The sequence below is a fragment of the Jaculus jaculus genome, chromosome 11, assembly GCF_020740685.1.
Source record: "Jaculus jaculus isolate mJacJac1 chromosome 11, mJacJac1.mat.Y.cur, whole genome shotgun sequence".
In the NCBI taxonomy this organism is placed as follows: Eukaryota; Metazoa; Chordata; class Mammalia; order Rodentia; family Dipodidae; genus Jaculus; species Jaculus jaculus.
This window is the reverse complement of record NC_059112.1, coordinates 94,858,732-94,880,432: the sequence shown is the minus strand read 5'-3', so window position 1 is coordinate 94,880,432 and position 21,701 is coordinate 94,858,732. Positions and strand designations below refer to the sequence as shown.

General features: G+C 48.5%; 1 protein-coding gene across 2 annotated transcripts in view; it reads left to right on the top strand.

The window, feature by feature from the left end:
• Fgd3 (FYVE, RhoGEF and PH domain containing 3) overlaps positions 1 to 21,701 on the top strand; it is a 63,370-nt gene that overhangs the window by 15,395 nt on the left and 26,274 nt on the right. Inside the window, exons 1-8 of one of the 2 annotated variants that reach the window (XM_045130470.1) lie at positions 2,612 to 2,760; positions 3,605 to 3,760; positions 6,233 to 6,698; positions 15,480 to 15,569; positions 17,433 to 17,569; positions 18,425 to 18,581; positions 20,875 to 21,013; positions 21,559 to 21,617. In XM_045130470.1, coding sequence (XP_044986405.1) covers positions 6,282 to 6,698; positions 15,480 to 15,569; positions 17,433 to 17,569; positions 18,425 to 18,581; positions 20,875 to 21,013; positions 21,559 to 21,617 — 999 coding nt within the window. In that variant the 5' untranslated portion in view covers positions 2,612 to 2,760; positions 3,605 to 3,760; positions 6,233 to 6,281. Of the gene's footprint in view, positions 1 to 2,611; positions 2,761 to 3,604; positions 3,761 to 6,232; positions 6,699 to 15,479; positions 15,570 to 17,432; positions 17,570 to 18,424; positions 18,582 to 20,874; positions 21,014 to 21,558; positions 21,618 to 21,701 lie in introns of those variants that run through there. The other variant, XM_045130469.1, reaches the window with a different exon arrangement.

The following is a 21,701-nucleotide window of genomic DNA, read 5'->3' as shown; positions in this document are numbered from 1 at the left end:
GTTTATTTGCAGTGGTTGGAGGCCCTGGTACAACCATTCTCACTCTCTCTCTCTGTATCTCCCTCTCACTCAAATAAATAAATAAATATAATATTTTTTTAAAAAGTTTTGCATGTGTATGTGTGTGTGGTGCCCCTAAATGTATGCAGGGTTATGTGTGGTTATGTGTGGGGGTGCATGCATGTGTGCAGGTGAGGGTGTCTTCCTCAATTGTTCCCCGCCTCATTTTCTTAAAGTATTTTAATTTTTTACTTATTTTTATTTATTTGAGAGAGAGAGAGGGTTCATCAGTTTGGTAGATAAGCTAGCCAGCAAGTCCCAGGGCCACTCCTGTCTCTGCCTCCCCAGTGCTGGGCTTACAAGTGCATGTGGTCACCCTCAGCTTTTTATTTTTTAAAATTTTGTTTATTTATTTATTTATTTGAGAGAGATAAAGGGGGAGAGGAGGGAGAGAGAAAGAAAGAGAGAGACAGAGAATGGGAGCACCAGGGCCCCCAGCCACTGCAAATGAACTCCAGATGTGTGCGCCCCCTTGTGCATCTGGCTAACATGGGTCCTGGGGAATTGAGCCTCGAACCAGGGTCCTTAGGCTTCACAGGCAAGCGCTTAACCTCTAAGCCATCTCGCTAGCCCCACCCTCAGCTTTTTCACATGTGCTGAGGACCCAAGCCCAGGCCCTCAGGCTTGTGCTCTGCAAGTGCTTTACCGGCTGAGCTGTTTCCCCAGCCCCGGCCTGGCAGTTTTGATCGGAAGCTGGGTAGCGTGATTTCTTACCTTGTTGGGTGCTGGGTATTTATTTTTCATTCTGGCATTTTGGAGCTTCCTTTTGGGATGAAGTTAAGTTCTGAACATTTTAACCTTGCTGTCACAATTTGTTAGGTGGGGCCGTGGATCACTGGAGAGAGTTAGTGATCCCTTACTCCCGAGGTAATAACCTCCCAAGTACTAGGTCCCAATGCCCTGCAGATCTATGGCTTGCTTTTTCAGGCTGGGCAGTGGGAACAGGTTCAACCTTGCCCTATGTGAGTTTGGGAGAATGCTCCCTCTGGTCCTCTGGGGAGTCCCGGGGTTATCTAGCCTCATGGAGTTTCCTCACATAAATACTCAAAAAATTCTCAAAGGTGGGCTGGAGAGATGGCTTAGAGGTTAAGCACTTGCCTGTGAAGCCTAAGGACCCCGGTTCGAGGCTCGGTTCCCCAGGTCCCACGTTAGCCAGATGCACAAGGGGGAGCACGCGTCTGGAGTTCATTTGCAGAGGCTGGAAGCCCTGGCGCGCCCATTCTCTCTTTCTCCCTCTATCTGTCTTTCTCTCTGTGTCTGTCGCTCTCAAATAAAAAAAAAAAAATTAAAAAAAAATTCTCAAAGGGTGTCTCTATATATCTCCAGTTCTTTCTCTCTCTCTTTTAAATATTTTGTTTACTTGAGAGAAAGACAAACTCCAGACACATGTGCCACCGTGTGTGTGTGGCATCACGTGAGTCCTGGTGAATTGAAGCTTGGGCCGTCAGACTTAACAAACAAGTGTCTGTAACCATTGTACCATCTCTCCAGACCTCAGTTCTTTCTCTGTATAGCTTTCTTTCCTCCAGGAATCTGTCCTGTGAGCTCCTGCCCTCTTGGTCTCTTGAACATCTTCTCACTTTGGAGAGTCCACTAGACCTCTCTTTTCTGCTCACTGTCCCAGAAATGGTCTCTAGGCAGGAAGCTGGGGTCGGAGGAAGTCTCACTCCATTGCTTCCCATTCTCTCAGGGGTTATGGGGCCTTGCTGGCTAGTGTGCAGTGTCTTCTAAACTGTTGCTTGCCTGTCATATAGTGCCTTGCGAACAGCTCAAAATGGGCAATGTCTTGTCTATTTGGCCGGTTTCGGTAAGAAGAAACCTAACTTCTGAGCCAGACGTGATGGCTCATGCCTATAATGTCAGCATTCGGGAGGGGGAGACAAGAGGATCAGGAGTTCAAGGGTAACCTTGGCTACATAGCAAGTTCAAGGACAGCTGGGCCACATGAAGCCCTGTCTCAAAAAAAAAAAAAAAAAAAAAAGTGAGCCGGGAGTGGTGATGTACACCTTTAATCCCAGCACTCAGGAGGCAGAGGTAGGAGGATCGCCATGAGTTTGAGGCCACCCTGAGACTACACAGAGTGATTCCCAGGTTAGCCTGAGCTAGAGTGAGACCCTACCTTAGGAAAAAAATAAATGTGGCTTCTGTTACTTGGTTTTGACCAAATTCATCTGAGATGAGAACGAGGCAGATGAACGCACCGAGGCTGAGCTCAGCTCACACTCCACCCACATTTTTAAATTATTTTATTACTGTTTTATTGCTGGGTCATGTCTGGCTTCTGAAAACTTCAGTTTATCTCTCCCATGCTATGAGAAGAATGCAGTAAAACATGTATTTTCCGTTTAGTACTCTTAACATTTCTGCCCAGTGAGCTTGTCAAGAATGTGGCAACAGCCAATGGAAAAGGTCCTCCTGCAGGGATGGTGGAGTCACTTAGAGAAAGGCCCACGCTCAGATCGGTTTGCCACACGAAGGGAAGCACCTGGCCGGCGGCCTATCGGTTACCCCAGCCACAGGGCATGTCACCAGGCTGACACCGCGCCGGGCGGGGAGGCCGGCCAGCCAGCCAGCTGCAGCTCCAGGGCAGGAGCTTCCGCCCGCGTGTCCGAGAGTGCGTGAAACCTGGTCACACTCCCTGTGCTTGCCACTGAGGAAGGGCGCGTGCAAGGAAGGTGCTAGCCAGAGGAACGCCTGCGGGTGAGTGTGCAAGAGCAGTGTGCCAGTGTGAGAGCGCGTGTGCCACTGTGTGAGTCCATCACCATAGGAGTGCTGTGGGCGAGCTATTGAACGAGCGTTCAACAGGGTGACTGTGTGAGCGTGTGTGCACACGCGCGTGCACACGTGCTCTGTGAGTGGTTACCCAACAAAGTTAGTGTCTGGTGGAGCCGCTCAGTGAGTGGATTCGCCAAGAGGGTGTATCACTGTGCGTGTGGCAGAGCCACTCTGTGAACGTGTCGCTGTGTGTGTCCAGTGGAGCCGCCCTGTATTGATATATATCAATAATATAATAAGGACCCAGGTTCAATTTTCCAGGACACACATAAGCCAGATGCACAAGGTGGCGCATGCTTCTGGAGTTCATTTGCAGTGGATGGAGGCTCTGGTTCACCCATTCTCTCTCTCTCTCTCTCAGATAAATAAAATATGTTTAAAAGTTCCTGCTGAACTTTAATATATATATATATATATGTCAGTGTGATAGTGTAAATAGCAGTGCTAACTGTGAGTGCTGAAGGCCACTGCTGTGTGAGTGAGGGTAGAGGATCTCCTGTGTGTGCCAGGAATGAGTGAGGTGAGGTGCCACCTACATTTCTGAGGTGACCCCCGGCTGCAGGACAGACACTGGTGCCACACCCAGCTTTCTCCCAGAGGCTGAGGAGGGTCTGCTGTGCCCTGCGTCCATCCTGCAGAATCCTATGCCTTGCCCCGGGTCTGCTGTGCTGGGCAGGGGCCTAAAACGCCCTCCTCGATCCCTCCTTTAGAACCCTGGCCTTGGGCTGCTCCAAATGCCATTCTTGTCTACTGTTTTTTTTCCCTCCAGTATCTTCTAAACAGCTGCAATTTCACCCCACTGGGCAAGAGAGTTTTGGCAGATCCGTGTAGCCTCCGCCAGGCAATCCTGGGGTCCAAGAGGAGGCAGGCGCCCACCCGTCAACACTGAGCGCTCCTAGAAGAGGACAGCGTCATTGGGTAGTGGGTAAGTGATCATCACTTGTCCCCAAGTCCCTGGTTTCTCTGCAGCTGCATCTCGGGGTCCAGAAGGCACTTTCAGGGACAGTCAATCCCCCTGCGGTCCAGTCTTGTCTTGGCCCCTCCTAAGAGCTGCTGGTGAATTCCTTCAGTGCTGGAAATTGACATCTGAGGGGCTGGAAAGAGGGCTCAGTGGGTGAAGATGCCACACAAGCAGGAGGACCTGAGTTCGGATTCCCAGCACCCATGTAAAAGTAAAAGCTGGGTGTAGTGGCATGTGCCTGAGATCCCAGTACTGGGGAACCAGAGATGGGGGAGGGGGTTTCCCTGAGCTCATGACCAGTATTCTAGCCACATTGGTGAGCCCCAGATTTAGTGAAAGACTGTCTCAAAATAAAAGAAAAAAAAAAGGTGGAGCACTATTGAGGAAGACACTTGATACTGATCTCTGGCTTTCACAAATATGCACACACATATTACATATGTACATACATACAAACACACACCTACACATGCAAAAAAGAGAACTGACACTTGAACTTGCCACCTGCCAAGAGTGCCAGGAAAGACTGGTGTGCAAGTGTGGGGTAGCTATAGTGCCCGGGACACTGGCTTCATCTCCTGGGAGTGGAATGAGTGTGAAAAGTACCACGGGAGTGTCATCAACAGAAGCCCCACTGCTCCTCCTGGATAATGTCGCCGTGTCGTGCCTGTGCTTAGAATTTATTGAGCAGCCAGCAACTTCACAACACAGAAACTTCACACTATTTGGCAGGAACTTTTAAAAATATTTTATTTATTTGAGAGAGAGAGAGAGAGAGAGAAAGGGAGACAGAGAGAGAAAATGGGTGAACCAGAGCCTCCATCCACTGCAAATGAACTCCAGAAGCACACACCACCTTGTGCATCTGGCTTATGTGAGTTTTGGGGAATTGAACCTGGCTCCTTAGGCTTCACAGGCATGAGCCTTAATCTCTAAGCCATCTCTCCAGCCCAGGCATATTTTTTTGGGGGGCGGGGTAGGGTCTCACTCTAGCCCAGGCTGACCTGGAATTCACTCTAGTCTCAGGGTGGCCTCAAACTCACAATGATCTTCCTACCTCTGCCTCCCAAGTGCTGGGATTAAAGGCGTGTGCCACCATGCCCAGCTAGGAATATTTTTTTATAAAGAATATTTTTTTTTTAAATGTTTTTCTTTATTTATTTGAGAGTGACAGAGAGGAGGCAGAGAGAGAAAGAAAGAGAGAGAGAGAATGGGCACGCCAGGGCACTGCAAACGAACTCCAGGCGCGTGCACCCCCTTGTGCATCTGGCTAACGTGGGTTCTGGGGAATCGAGCCTCGAACCGGGGTCCTTAGGCTTCACAGGCAAGCGCTTAACCGCTAAGCCATCTCTCCAGCCCCCTATAAAGAATATTTTAATTAGTTTATTTATTTGGGAGAGAGAGGCATAGTGAGAGGAAGAGAGCATGGGTACACTAGGGCCTCTTGTTGCTGCAAATGAACTCCAGACACATGCACCACTGGCATTACATGAGCACTGGGGAACTGCACCAGGAGCAGCAGGTTTTACAAGCAAGCGCCTTTAACTGCTGAGCCACCTCCCCAGTCTAGAATTACTTTTGTATGGAAAACCAAACAAAGCAAAAACCTTACTTCCTTCTCCTCCTCCTCTTCTTCTTATTTATTTATTTTTTTCAAGGTAGGGTCTCACTCTAGCTCAGGCTGACCTGGCACTCACTTTGTAGTCCCATACTGACCTTGATCTCATAGCAGTCCTCCCTCCTCTGCCACCCAAGTGCTAGAATTAAAGGTATATGCCAGCTTGCCTGGCTCATTTGACCTTTTTTTTTTTAAAAAAGATTATTTATTTATTTATTTAAGAGAAAGCGGGGGGAGAGAGAGAGAGAAGGGGTGCACCAGGGCCTGTAGCCACAGCAAACGAACTCCAGAAGCATGTGCTACCTTGTGCATCTGGCTTGTGTGGGTACTAGGGGATTGAACCTGGGTCCTTAGGTTTCACGGGCAAGTGCCTTAATTGCTAAGCCATTTCTCCAGACCTCACCTTACACTTTTTTGAGGAGAGAGAGAGGGAGAGGGAGGGAGGGAGAGAACTGGCACACCAGGGTCTCCAACCACTGCATTTGAACTCCAGACCCATGTGCCACCTTGTGCGGTTGCATCACCTTGTTTGGCTTATGTGGGATCTGGAGAGTCGAACATGGGTCCTTGGCCTTCGCAGGCAAGTGCCTTAACCACTAAGCCATCTCTCCAGTCTGTCGCCTTACTTTTAAAATAAAACATATTCCACTTGGCAACCTCTCAAAACCTTTCTGGGTGGGACCCAACTGAAGCCAGTAGGGTGTTGGGGGCCGATGATGTTTCCAGCACAGCCCCAGCATGCCTCCCCAGACTGAGGCTGACCTTTGAGCGGGTTGCTTTTGGAGACTGCACTGAGTTGGCCTGCTTCTTTCCAACAGGAAGCCTCTGGCCATCCTCCCACGGAGCCCAGCGAGTTCAGCGGTGAAGATGGAATTGGGTGGGGATTCCTCCACTCCTCCAGAAGCCACCGCCCCTCTAAGGATACCCAGTTCTATGCTTGGCAGCTCCCCGCTGGGGAAGCTCCGAGCGCTCCCTATCAGGCCAGCTTCACAGCGAGGGACTCCTGGCAGCCCGGCCGTAGCTGGGGATAGCCCCTCGGGGGAGCCAAATAGTGGCATGAAGATTCCCAATCGGGACAGTGGAATCGACAGCCCATCCTCCAGCATGGCCAGTGAGAACTTCCCCTCTGAGGAGGGCAGTGAGGTTTCTCCATGCCCTGAGACAGCCGTGGATAGCCAGGCCCCAAAGGACACCCCCCAGGAGGAGGCTGACAGTGACGTCGGTGAGGATCCTGAGCCCAAGAACAGCCCTCTAAAGGCTGGTGAGGACGCCAGCCTGGCCCAGGTAAGCCTTTTACTTCCTTCACTCCAGATGCAGGGTGCCAAGGCCCTCCTTGGAAGGAGCTTGAAGTTTACAATGGGTGACATCCTTGCCTTGTCCCCAAGAAGTGGCGCCCACAGCCCTGGAGAGATGGCTTAGAGAGTAATACACTTGCCTGTGAAGCCTGAGGATCCATGCATGGTCGCCTCTCCGGGCCCTACATAAGCCAGATGCATACGATGACACAAGCACACAAGGTTGCACATGCGCACAAGATGGCACAAGCGTCTGGAGTTCAATTGCAGTGGCTGGAGGCCCAGGCATGCCAGTTCTCTCTCTCTCTCTCTCTCTCTCTGTGTGTGTGTCACAAAGAAAGGCCCAGCATGGTGGCGCACGCCTTTAATCCCAGCACTTGGGAGGCAGAGGTAGGAAGATCGCTATGAGTTCGAGGCCACCCTGAGACTACATAGTGAATTCCAGGTCAGCCTGAGCTAGAGTGAGACCCTACCTCGAAAAACAAAAAATAGAAGAAAAAGAAAAAAACAGAAAGAAATGGTGCCCACATACTTTCTCCACACATAGGGAAGCTCCTCAGATGCGATCCACTGGTTGGGTCCTTTGGGTGGCCTGGGCCTCAGTTCCCCTGTGGTTGTGGAGGGTGACATTCCTGTACAGGGAGGGGATGATGGCTAATCTCCCTGCAGTTGCCCCTCACAGTTGCCCTTTGCCAAGTGCGTACCATGAGCCTGTGGAACCCCTATGAGGAAGGCAAGAAGAAAATAAACCTGCTTGCTTGCTTGCTTTCTTTCTTTCTTTCTTTCTTTCTTTCTTTCTTTCTTTTCTTTTCTTTTTTTTTTTTTTTGGTTTTTCGAGGTAGGGTCTCACTAGCTCAGGCTGACGTGGAATTCACTATGAAGTCTCAGGGTGGCCTTGAACTCACAGCGATCCTCTTACCTCTGCCTCCCGAAAACCTGTTTTCTAAATGGAGGAACAAAGGCACAGAGAATACGGTGCCTCCCCAGGGCTCCCCACAGAGACAGGGTGTTCTGGGCTCCCCTCAAGACACGGGCACCAGTGACCAGGCCCAAGAGGCCTCTGTGTGGGTCGGGTCTTCAGGCTCTCGGTGGGTAGACCCTGGAGACAAACTCAGCTGGTTCTGGGCAGTAGAACCTGGTCCACTGTAAGCTGACCTCTTAGAGCAAGGCTGGGCTGTTTTCATCCAGGTGATATTATTCAGATATCACCCGGTTGCAGGTCAGGAGAAGGCTCCAGTGAAAACAGTTTGCTGTACACAATTGCCAACAGGAGGGTCCATCATGCCACAGAGTCCCAGGGCCAGTCAGAAGGCTGGGGGAGGAGCCCTGCTGTGGTTTGCACATGAAGGAGCTGGTAAGGCAGGGTGAGAGGCTCAGTCAGGATGGTTAGCGTGAATAAGGGCAGGTTGTGGTCTCTTGGTATTGGTCAGCCCTGGGAAGTGGTATCTATCCTTACCATGTCAAGGTACCAGTCAACCTCACCTAGATTTTTTTTTTGGTGGGGGGGAGAGACAGAGAGAGAAAGAGGGAGAGAGCGAGAGGGAGGGAGAGAATGGACGTGCCAGGGCTTTCAGCCGCTGTGAACGAACTCCAGACGTGTCTGCCCCCTTGTGGTCATACGTGGCATTGCATGCTTGTGTCACCGTTGCGTCTGGCTGTAAGTAGAATCTGGAGGATTTGAACAGGAGTTTCTAAGCTTCGCAGGCAAGTGCCTTAGCCGCTAAGCCATTTCTCCAGCCCATCTAAGGCTTTTAAGTGATCTCTGCCCAGCACCATGCCAACTGCCTCTGCATCTTATGGGCTTGGAAAACTATAGACTGCCCTCACTGCCACAGGGATGCTCACCAGAAGGCCCAAGTCTTTGGGTCTGTAACAGGAAGACCATCGAGGACAAACTGAGCATAGTAGTGCCTGGCTGAAATACCAGCACCTGGGGGAGTCAAGGCAAGAGGATCAGGAGTTCAAGGCAGCCTTGGCTATATAGTGAGCTTAAGGCCAGCTTGGGGTACATGAGATCCTGTCTCAAAAAGAAAAAAAAAAAAGAAGAAGAAGAAGAAAACAAGAGCAAAGGGGGAAGGAAGAAAAGAAGAAGAGAGAGGGAGAATGAGAATGGGTCATCTTTCTTTTCCAAAGTAGAGCATAGCTCACCACACACACACACACACACACACACACACACACACACACACACAGGTGGTGGCTTAGAAGACAGCCATAGCCAAACCAGGCAGAGACTGAACTTTGGAGGAATGAAGACTCACTAATTTGAATCCTTTGTGGCATCTTGAGGATTTTGTGGGTATAATATTACATCATCTATGAACCCAGTTCATCTTACTTCTTTTCCAAGTTGGATGCTTTATTTTCTTGAGCTAGAGAGATGGCTTAGCCGTGAAGGTGCTTGCCTGCGAAGCCTAAGGACCCATGTTCCATCTCTCTCCATATCCCACATAAGCCAGACACACAAAGGTGAGGTAAGCGCAAGGTCTCACATGCCTGCTAGGTGGCACAAGCGTATGGAGTTCAATTGCAGTGGCTGAGGCCCGGTTGTTCCAGTTCTCTCTCTGTCTCTCTCTGTGTCTCATTCTCTCTAAAAAAAAAATAAAAGCTTAAAACAAAATTTTTCTTGCCTAATTGCTCTGTCTAGGACTTCTAATATTATATGGGATATAATTGGGAAAAAAAAATCAGCCATCCTGTCTTGCTCCTGATCTTGGAAGAAGAACTTTTACTGCTTCACCATTGACTATGCTTGTTGTAGGCAGACATATGGCCTTCATTATATTGGGATTGTTTCCTTGTGTTCTCTTCTGTTAGGAAGCCAGTCTTGTCAAATGTTTGCTCTGCATCCTTTGAGGTGGCCTGATGAATTCTGTCCTTCATTCTGGCAAGCCCCTTTAACCGCTGAGCCATCTCTCCAGCCCCTTTGTCCTTCATTGTGTCTCTGTGTTAATGTGGATTGCATCGATTGACTTTCTAGAGATATTTTTAAACATATTGATTTATTTATTTGCAAGCTGACAGAGAGAAAGAGGCACAGAGAGAGACAGAGACAGAGAGTGAGAGAGAGAATGGACGTACCAGGGCCTTTCAGTCGCTGTGAGCGAACTCCAGTCGTGTGCACCTCCTTGTGGGAATGCTTGGCATTGCATGCTTGCATTACTTGCATCTGGCTATACTCGGCATCTGGAGGATTTGAACAGGAGCTCTTGGGCTTTGCAGGCAAGCGCCTTAAAGGCTAAGCCATCTCTCCAGCCCTCAGTTGACTTTTGTATGTTGAGTATTAGCTATATTCCAAGACTAAGCCAAAATTAGAAAGTATGTAGCTCTTTTTTTTAATAAGTATTATTTATTTATTTGAGAGAGAGAGAGAATGGGCACACCAGGTTCTCTAACCACCACAAATGAACTCTTGTCACCTTGTACATCTGGCTTATGTGGGTACTGGGGAATCGAACCTGGGTCCTCAGGCTTTGTAGGCAAGCACCTTAACTTCTCAGCCATCTCTCCAGCCCTTTAAAACAACAACAACAAAATAATTTATTGATTTATCTGAGAGAGAGAGGCAGAGTATGTAATTCTTTTAATGTGCTGTTAAGTTGAATCTCCTAGTATTTTCTTAAGGAACACACATCAAATCCCTTAATAAAATATAGGCACACACACACATATATAATTTATGTGTGTATGGACAGGAATATGGATGTGGTGTGTGTGTGTGTGTGTGTGTGTGTGTGTGTGTATGTGGTGCAGCACACATGTACCATGGCATGAATGTGGAAGTCAGAGGACAACCTCAGGGTGTTGGTCCTTGCCTTCTACCTTGTTGAGACAGGTTCTTCTCTTGCCACTGCAGATGCCAGGCTCATTAGCACAAGCTTTGGGACTTTCCCTAACTCTGTGTCCCTTTGCTATAGGCATGTTGGGGTCATAGACCTGGGTGCTACTTCCGTCAGGCCTGACGTGGGTTCTGGGGAGCTGCACTCCACAGTCAGCAGGCCTGTTTGCCTCTCCTTGTCATGTTTTTGTATGATTTTGGTATTAGGACGGTACTTCCGTTGAATGAGCTTGGGAATGTTTCTTTCTCTAATTTTCGTGAATAATTTCATGAAAATGGTTGTTAATTCTTCTTTAAATGTTTGGTAGAATTCACCAGTAAACCATCTGTCCCAGGCGGGGTGAGTTTTCTGATTACTGATTTGGTGATCTTGCTTACAGTCATCGATTTTCCATTTATTTATCCACGTGTGTTTCTAAGTATTTGTTTCCTAGGTCATGTAAATTTGTTGGCATGTAACTATTCCCAGAATTCTCTTATAACCTTTTTATTTTCAGGTCCTCAATTATAAAACCACCTCTCATTCCTGATTTAATCTCAATAAATGTTTATAAATTTGGATAGTCTTTTCAGAAAACCAACCCTTGGCTTGGTTAATTCTTTTTCTATTGTTTTTCCATTCTCTGTGCCATTTATCTCAGTTCTGATCTTTCTTACTTCCTTCCTTCTTCTAGCCTAGCCTTGGGCTTAGCTTACTTATGCTATGTTTTTCTACTTTATTTAAAAAAATTATTCTTTGTTTTGTTTTTATTTTTAATATATTTATTTCTTTGCAAGTAGAGTGAAGGAGAGAGAGAGAAAGGGTGTTCCAGGGCCTCTTGCCCATGCAAACAAACTTCAGACACTTGGGCCACTTTGTTCATCTGCCTTTACATGGGTACTGGGGAATTAAACCTGGGCCATCAGGCTGTGCAGGCAAACACCTTTAACTACTGATCCATCCCTCCAGCCCTGAGCATATGTTTAAAGCATCTTTTATTATCAGGGTCTCACTATGTAACCCATGCTGGCCCTTGATCACATTCACAATCCTCCGGGCTCAGCCCCCAGAGTGCTGGAAGTACAGGTATATGCCACAGTGTTTTCGGGATAACCCTTTTGTCATGCTTTTGCAGCAGAATTAGTGTAGTGTAGGTTATTATATCTGTCCACAAAAGAAAATTATATTAGCATATGCTTGTGTGTTGCTATTTACCATCCTTTCATTTTGGCTTTTTGTTGGTTGGTAGATTTTTTTAAAAAATATATTTTGCCGGGCGTGGTGGCACACGTTTTTAATCCCAGCACTCGGGAGGCAGAGGTAGGAGGATTGCCGTGAGTTCAAGGCCACCCTGAGACTCCATAGTGAATTCCAGGTCAGCCTGGGCTAGAGTGAGACCCTACCTCAAAAAACTGAAAAAAAAAAAAATATATATGTGTGTGTGTGTGTGTGTGTGTGTGTGTGTATGTATGTATTTGAGAGAGAGAGACAGGGAGAGAGAGGAAGAGACAGATAAGGAGAGAGAATGAACATGCTAGGGCCTCTAGCCACTGCAAACAAACTCCAGACATATGCGCCACCTTGTGTATCTGGCTTATGTGAGTCCTGGGGAATTGAACCTGGGTCCTTTGGCTTTGTAGGCAAGTGCCTTAACTGTTAACCCATCTCTCCAGGCCAGGAAGGATTTTTTTTTTTTTAATAGAAGGCCAAATCCAGGCATGGTGTTGCACACCTTTAATCCCAGCACTTGGGAGGCAAAGGTAGGAGGATCAATGTGAGTCTGAGGCCACCCTGAGACTACATAGTGAATTCCAGGTTAGCCTGGACCAGAGTGAGACCTTACTTCAAAAGAAAAAACAAAACAAACAAACAAACAAATAAATAAATAATGAGAAGGCCAAGTGTAGTGGTACATGCCTTTAAAAATCTCACCTTGTGCAGCTGGCTCACGTAGGTCCTGGAGAATCTCAGCTGGGGTCTTCTTTGAAGGCACGCACCTTAACCACTAAGCCACCTCTCCATCCCTGCTTGGCATTTTAGGACAGGGTTTCATGAAGCCCAGGAGCTTTTTTTTTTTTACGTTTTTCAGGGTAGGGCAGCTTTTTTTTTTTTTTTTTTTTTTTGAGGTAGGGTCTCACTCTAGCCCAAGCTGACCTGGAATTCACTATGTAGTCTCAGGGTGGCTTCGAACTCACAGCGATCCTCCTACCTCTGCCTCCCGAGTGCCGGGCTTAAAGGCATGCGCCACCACGCCTGACCTTCAGACTGGCTTTTGAACTCACTATGTAGCCAAGGGTGACCTTGAACTTCACATCCTCCTGCCTCTTTTCGAATTACAGGTGCGCAGCACCACACCCCGTTTCTGTGCTGCTGGGGATTGAACCCAAGCCTTTGGACATGCTCTGTTAGTACTGAACCAGTTTAGCGCTCTCCATCACTTTTGAAGGACACATGCTGTCTACTTGGTTGACAGTTTTGTCTTCAGCACTCTGAATATATTATTCCCCTTCCTCTGACCTTCAAACTTTCCCTTGAGAGAAGTCCTCAAGTAATCTTATGGAATTCCCTGTATGTGAGACAATTTGCTTTTCAAATGCTGCTTTCAAGATCGTCTTTACTTTAAACAGCTTGATCATAGCACGTCTTAGCGTGTTTTCTTCCTGCTTTGCTTCTTGAGGGAGAATTTGGCTTCGTAGCACAAACTGGCCTCAAACACACCATCCTCCTTCCCCTGCCTCTTGAGTGCTGCAATTTTGGATGTGAGCCACCATGCCCGTTGGCTCTCTCTTGAGTTATTCTAATTGGAGTTCTTTGAGCTTTTTCCCACCCCATTACTTTCCTCAGATTTGTGAATTTTTAACTTTGCTTTTTTTTTTCGAGGTAGGGTCTCACTCTAGCCCAGGCTGACCTGGAACTCACTATGTAGTCTCGGGGTGGCCTTGAACTCACGGCGATCCTCCTACCTCTGCCTCCCAAGTGCTGGGATTAAAGGCATGCGCCACCACGCCCAGCTAGATTTGTGAATTTTTTAGCCCCTGTTTCTTCAAATGAATTCTCTGCCTCCTTCTGTCTCTTACTATTTGTGACATTATCAGTAGTCTCCCTGATGGTGTACCATAAGTCATGCGGGTCTTTGCTTTTCCTCATTCTGGTTTTTAACCTTTTGTTGACAACTTCCATAAATATAGTGTACCATGATCAAAATCCCCTTCCACCACCGCTACCTCTTTCCCCTCATTTGTTTTTATTCCTCCTCTGACTCTTTTCTTATATTTTATTTTCATTTATTTATGAGAGAGAAAGAGAGAGAATGGGTGCGCTGGGGTCTCCATCCTCTACAAACAAACTCCAGATGCATTGCCACCTTGTACATTTCTTGCTTACGTGGATCCTGGGGAATTGAACCTGGGTCCTTTGGCTTTGCAGGTAAGTGCCTTAACCGCTAAGCCATCTCTCCATCCCATCTTCTGACTTTTTAATTTTGAGTGGCTTGCTGAATCTTTCTTCTGCCTGATCAAGTTTAAGGTTGAACCCTTTTTATGAATTTCACAGGTCAGTTATTCAGCCTCAGAATGTCTTTTTCGTTCTTGTTTATAGTTTTGTTTTATCCCCTGTTGACAGTGCCATTTTCTTCATTATTAGCTCTTGGTTTTTGTTTTATCGTTACATTTGTCGAGGACACAGCATCCATCTGTACCCATCCATCTTCCATCCCTTGCAAGTGTTTAAGTCATCAGTTTGAAACACAGATCTGTGATTTCACCAGAGACCAAACCAACTGGTGCATTGATCTCAGACTTTTTGGAAGTTAAATAAATAGCAGTGAAATAAATTTCAGTTGTTTGTAACCAAGTATTTTGTTATTTGCCTAACTGATGGACAAAGTGAGGTATGCCAAATTCCACCAGCATTCCTATACCTTACTCTGAGATCCCTTCATATGTGTATGTATGTATGTGTGTGTGTATATATATATATATATATATATATATTTTTTTTTTTTTTTTTTTTTTTTTTCAATTGAGAGAGAGAGAGAGTTGGCATGCCAGGGCCTCAGGCACTGAACTCAAACTCCAGGTACTTGTGCTACCTAGTGGGCATGTGCGACCTTGCACTTGCCTCACCTTTGTGCTTCTGGCTAAGTGGGATTTAGAGAGTTGAACCTGGGTTCTTAGGCTTCACAGGCAAGTGCCTTAACCACTAAGTTGTCTCTCCAGCCCACTTCTTGGTTTTTTTGTTTGTTTGTTTGATTTTTTTTTTTTTTTTTTTTTGAGAGAGGGTCTTACTCTGGCTCAGGCTGACCTGGAATTCACTATGTAGTCTCAGGGTGGCCTCTAACTCTCGGCGATCCTCCTACCTCTGCCCCCCGAGTGCTGGGTTTAAAGGCGTGCGCCACCACGCCCAGCCCTTCTTGGTTTTTTAATGTAGGTGCTTTAGTTTCTCAATTAGTCTCTAGAATTTTCTGAGAGGTTTTTTGGTCCGTGTACTGTTGATCCATCCATGTCTCTAGGCAGGAAGGAGGGACCCACAGCTTCCTGTACCCTCATCTTGCTGATGTCACATTGCGGGAGAACGTGTGTGTGTGTGTGTGTGTGTGTGTGTGTGTGTGTGTGTGTGGTGTCGGGGGTAGAAATGAGGGCCTTGTGCATAAGGATGACACTCTGCCTTTGAGATAACCCCCAGCCCTGCGGCAGTCTTTGATGTGGTTGCTATGGCTACCCCATAGTCAGAGCTCCAGGAAGTCCTGGCCGGGCTGTAGTAGCTTTTGTAAAATGCAACTTTCCCCAGAATCCTCCACGGAAGTAACATCCGAGAGAACTAGCTACTACACCCCAGTCTCAACTGCCTGCCCCTGTCCTTCATGTCCCCCCACCCCCGTCACCCTGCTGCACTGTGGGTAGCCTTGTGGGTGCTCCTGCCCCTGGAGTAAGCCGCTTCCCTTTTCTCTGCAGGGCTCCAACCCGCAGAAGCTGCTGCACATCGCCCAGGAGCTCCTGAACACCGAGGAGACCTACGTGAGGCGGCTGCACCTGCTGGACCAGGTAGCTCAGGGCTGGGAGGTCCACCTCTGGCCTCACCCAGAATTCCAGTGCGCAGGTTCAGAGGCAAACTGTGCATCCCTCAGCATTAGCTGGATGTTATGCTTGGGAGTAGGGATGGCTTAAAAACTAAAGTTTAGGGCTGGAGAGAGATGGCTCAGCCGTTGAGGCACTTGCCTGCGAAGCCTAAGGGCCCAGGTTCGACTCCCCGCAACCCACATAAGCCAGACGCACAAGGTGACGCAGACGCTCAAGGTGGCACATGCATCTGAAGTTCGATTTCAGTGGCTAGAGGCCCTGGCATGCCAATTTTCTCTCTCTCATTAAGACGACAAAAACTTAAACTAAACTAAACTAAAATTCAGATAAGGTTTGAGCTGGTCTGGAAACCCTTTATTTATTTATTTATTTTAACCTTTCGTACTGTGGCTCTGAGGTTTCCCTACACCTTCCCCCGGGCTCCCCTCTTGCTTTTACAATTGTAGCTGCTGGACCTTCTCCAATAGTCTCTAGACTTCTAGAATTTGGTCTCCTGTGGGGCCATTTCTTCTGGGTCATCGCGCTGTCTGGCCACACAAGTGGCGGCTATGCGTTTTCCTGCATCCCTAGTTGGGTGCATGGGTGGTTCCCATTCTTGTCCATAAGGCAGCATGAGGCTCCTGAGCGCAGACATAGAGCACGGGTGGAAACCAGGTTTGGATGAGTACGTGGCTTCTGCTCACATCCCACAAGCCAGAGACGGAACTTTCATCCTTTCCTTTGGCGTGTGTATTTGGTGTGTGTTCACGCGTACGTTGTGTGTGTGCATGTGTGGAGGTCACGGGCAGCTTGCTTGGAGGGTTCCTGTCTCCCCATCTTACCCGCTGGCATTGCAGACAGGCCACCACACCCATTGGGTATGTGCATGGGTGCTGAGGAGCTGAGTCCCACCCTCACACTGGAGCAGAAAGCATTTTACTGACTGAGCCTCCACCTTGAGAAGGAACTCCTTTTCAAAAGTATATTTTATTTATTTATTTATTATTTATTTATTTATTTATTTATTTATTTATGAGAGAGAGAGAGAGAGAGAGAGACAGAGAGAGAATGGACATGCCAGAGCCTCCAACTACGGCAAACAAACTGCAGACACATTCACCACCATGTGCATCTGGCTTTACATGGATACTGGGGAATCGAACCTGGATCCTTTGGCTTTCCAGGCAAGTGCCTTAACCGCCAAACCATCCCTCCAACCTGAGAAGGAGCTTGTGATTTTCTGCTTCTTGTGAGTGGGGGGAGGGAATGGGAAAAATGTCTTGCCCCTTCCCCCAGCACTGCTCCCGCCTCAACCACAATCCTCAGCCATCAGTAAGCTTGTCCTGAGACCATGGCGCTATTTGAACCAAGTGACAGGCTGGGAAGATGGCTCAGCACAGAAGAGGACCTGAGTTAAATCTCTAGGACCAGTGTGAAATGTCCAGGCATGGCCACGAATGCCTGTAAGCCCAGCGTGGAGGGCAGTGAGGACAGGAGAATCAATGGGGCTCCATGACCAGCCAGCCTAACTGAAAATGGGCGGCACCAAGTTCGCCAAGGGACTGCCTCAGGGAAATAAGACGGGAGAGGAACAGAAGAGGCCACCCTGTCTTCCTCTGGCCTCTGCGCGCATGTGCATGGGGTGTGCACATCTGCAGGGCACATATATTTGCATACACATGTGTATATGCCACATGCACACACACACACACACACACACACACACACACACACCAAAAAAAGAGAGAGAAGAGAAGAAAACCAACCACAAGTGCCTGCCCTCGTCTGTGGTGCAGATGTCTATGGTGAATCACACTCAGTGGCTGCCACGGGCTTTCCCATGCCCAGGTTTTTTGCACCAGGCTGACAGAAGCGGGGATCCCTCCGGACGTCATCACTGGCATCTTCTCTAATATCTCCTCCATCTATCGCTTCCACGGGCAGTTCCTGCTGCCCGAGCTGCAGGCGCGGATCACGAGGGAGTGGTAAGTAAGGTCCACGACCCCCCACGGGACCCTTGAACTTGGATTCTTGGGCCCCGAAGCCCAGCAGGCACTTGGGGGCACTGTCTTAGGGTGACCTGAGCACCTTGCTCCGTGTAGTCCTGGCTTCAATCCCATCTCCTCCCCTTGCTGGTGGGCGCACTTGACTGGCCTCTTGGATTCCCTCAGCTTGTAGCATCTAAATGAGATCTAATATCTGGATCCAGTGAGGAATATACCTTGCTGATTTCACCTTCCTTCCGAACCTCCCAACTGTGCTTCCATCTTTGCTTGTGAAAAGGGACATTTTTCTTCAAGGTCTTCCAGTGACACACCCCCTCTTCCCTGTGACTTTGGCAGCATCGTATAGAACCATCATTTCTAATCTGTGTTCACTTAAAATGGCATTTCATAGGCCAGTCATAGTAGTATAAGCCTTTAATCCCAGCATTTGGGAGGCTGAGGTAGGAAGATTGGAGTGACTTTGAGGCCATCCTGCACTTCAGACTGAGTTCTAGATTAGCTTGGGCTAGAGTGAGACCCTTCCTCAAAAACAAACAAACAAAAAACCTTCAAGTTAGTAAAGTGAAAATAAAATGGCATTTCACTGACCCTCTTTGATAACGTTCCATCATTCAAGAGGCAATGCTAAGCACTACTTAGACCTCCCCAGCCCGCACCGTGAAGGTGTTTTACAGACCTCCTCTCCTCCGCTCTCCATAGCGTGCACATCACACAGGGGAGGAACAGGCTTAGAGAAGGTGACCAGTGTACCTACCATCACACAGTCACACAGCACTGGGAATCCACCCCATCCCCCCTGAGCTGCTTCTCTGATGAGCTTACTCCTCCCTGAAGGGACACAAAGCCCCGGCTTGGGGACATCCTGCAGAAACTGGCCCCGTTCCTGAAGATGTATGGCGAGTACGTCAGGAACTTCGACAGGGCCGTGGGGCTGGTGAGCACGTGGACCCAGCGCTCTCCATCTTTCCAGGAGGTCGTCCACAGCATCCAGGTGGGTGGCCGGGGTGAGCTCACAGCACACCGGGCTGGCGGTGGGATTTTTACGAGACATGTATGCACATGGGCTGGGAAGATAGTTCTGTGGATAAAGCACTTGCACCCAAGCATGAGCACCTGAGTTTGGATCCCAAGAGCCACTTAATTATTATTTTTTGAAACTCAGTTGCAGGTACTATAACCTTTTTTTAAAATGTATCTTGGGCTGGAGAGATGGCTTAGTGGTTAAGCACTTGCCTGTGAAGCCCAAGGACCCCGGTTCGAGGCTTGATTCCCCAGGACCCACGTTAGCCAGATGCACAAGGGGTGCATGCATCTGGAGTTCGTTTGCAGTGGCTGGAGGCCCTGGCTCGCCCATTTTCTCTCTCTCTCTCTCTCTCTCTCTCTCTGCCTATTTCTCTCCCTGTCTGTTGCTCTCAAATAAATAAGCAAAATTTAAAAAAAATTGTATCTTGCAGTGCCTCGCAATACTTACACAAGACCTTCATAATAGGAGAAAAAGATGATGACATTAAATTCAAAGAGAGACTAATCCAGAGAGGGAGGGGATATAATGGAGAGCAGAGTTATGAAGGCGAAAGTGGAGAGGGGAGAGAAATATCATGGTTTATTGTCTGTAAGTATAGAAGTTGTCAATAAAAAAATATTTTAAGAAGCAAAATAAATAAATATTAGTAGAGAAAAAATTGTACTTATTTACTTATGAAAGAGAGAATGGGCATGCCAGGCCCTCTCACCACTGCAAACGAACTGCAGACGCACGTGCCACCATGAGCATCTGGCTTACATGAATTCTGGGGAGTTGAACCTGGGTCCTTAGGCTTTGCAGGCAAGTGCCTTAACCACTGAGCCATCTCTCCCACCTTGCTATACCCTTTTATCACTAAACATAAAGGACAATTTCCTCCCACATGACCATACCACAGTGATGGCAGTCAGGAAGCTTGCATCAATGCAGCATCTCTTCACTCAAATGTTACCAGTTATCCCAATGATGTTCTTTGTTTTTTGTTTTTTGTTTTTCTTTTTGGCTTATGACTCCAACTAGTACCACACACTGCATTCATTAGCAGGTTGTGACATTCCTTCTAGCATAGGCTTCTGTTCTTGTCCTCTTAAGGGGGTTGGATGCCTCATTTTGAGGTGATCTGGTGCTGATCTTTCATCCCCCCTCAGGTCATATGCCTTTGTGTGAGTTTCTCTGGGGCCAGGCTGTGTTTCCCCCACTAGTCCGAAGTTTTCCATAGGAAAATGCTCGAGGTCCTATGCATATCAGCTCCTCATCATCCCTTACTTATTCTTGTCTGAAGCCATTGTGCTTATGAAAGTGGCAAACGGAGTGTTTCTAGCCCCGTGCCATCTAAGGCAGTTTGGAGTCCATCTCTCAACAGGAAGTTTTGTTGTGGGTGAGGCAGATGTGGGTGGCTGAGGTCTTGGGGTTTCTGGAGACATTGTGCAGAGGAAGAGACAGCATGTAGGGGAAGAGACAGCATCTTGGAGACAGGGTAACCAAGTAATGAGAACGCAGAGGCCGTGGGGTACACCTGGGCTTGTGTGCCGGGTCAAGGGTCTGGACTTGTTATTGGCAAGGAGGTGTGGAAGTATGAGAAGAAGGGAGGGAGCTGGAGGGAGGAGCGGGCACCTAGGGAACCCTGAGTAGTGCTTGGCAGGGAATGGGTGCAGGCTTTCAGCACCCCACATAAAATATTCTCCTGTATTTATACGTGGGACCCAGTAGAAGGGATCGCAGGGCAGCTTCTAGGTGAGAGGAAAGATACCCTGCAGATGAGGACCTTCATTTTAACCAAGAGGGAGAGGATGATAGATGGGGAAAAATCACTCTTCTGGGAGGAGACATTATCCTGGCTTTTTATTTATTTATTTATTTATTTTTTGAGGTAGGGTCTCACTCTAGCTCAGGCTGACCTGGAATTCACTGTGTAGTCGCAGGTTGGCCTCGAACTCATGGTGATCCTCCCACCTCTGCCTTCCGAGTGCTGGGAATGAAGGCATGCGCCACCACGCCCGGCCCATGGTATTTGTTTCGTCCAACCAGAGCTACTCCATCCAGAGTTCTAGCCCTTGCTCCATCCTTTGAAACCTCTGAGCCTCAGTTTCTCCAGCTATACAGTGTGCTCTATGCCAGCTGGATCTTAAAGAGCAGGTGGATACCAGAGCCTCGGGGGATCGTGGTAGCAGGAAGCAGGGGTGGGGCCAGTGACCCAGCATGTGTCCCCAGAGTGCCCACACTGCCCTGTGTTTTTCCTAACACCCCCCCGCCCCCACAGAAGCAGGAGGTGTGTGGGAACCTGACGCTGCAGCACCACATGCTGGAGCCCGTACAGAGAGTTCCTCGCTACGAGCTGCTGCTCAAGGACTACCTGAAGAGGCTCCCCGAGGATGCCCCAGACCGGAAGGATGCCGAGAGTGAGTGGAGGTGGCTGCCAGGCTGAGGGGCCCCCGGGATGGGGGCTGGCAACCCTGGGCAGGAGGGAGAATAGAGACATGCAGAGAAAACCAGAGAGACTAAAGAGATCGAGATCGAGAAGTAGAGAGAGAGAGACCCAGTAATACTTTGGCAAGTGGCTTTAGTCATTTTGAGGGCAGAGAAAAACGTGTGAGGAGGACCCTGTCTCCACAGAGGGTCCAGCCAAATGGCTCATCCAGAGCTTAGGCCCCACAGAAGCCGTGGCCAGTGGATCTGGCATGCAGCACGGGACTGAGGGCTGTGCAGCAGTGTGGGGGTCCCCCCTGCGGTTGTTCCCAGAAAGCCCAGCATTAAAAGGTTGTATCTGCAGAGCTTCTAGCCTCACCCCTCCCTGAGCCAGACCTCGGGAGCAATCTAGACACTCAGAAACAGGCCAGGTGCAGGGCCAAGACCTCCCACGGGACGCAGCTACATAGTCAGTTTCTTTGGTGACAACATGGGGGGTCACTTTGTACCTGGGCTGACCTGGTTCTCCGTCACACAGGGTCTCTGGAGCTCATCTCCATAGCCGCCAATCACTCCAATGCTGCCATTCAGAAAATGGTGAGTGCAGGCCACGTGAGGGAGGCAGAGGACAGCGTGGGGAGAGGGAGGGCGGGTGGCTCACAGCAGCAAGCACCCTCACCC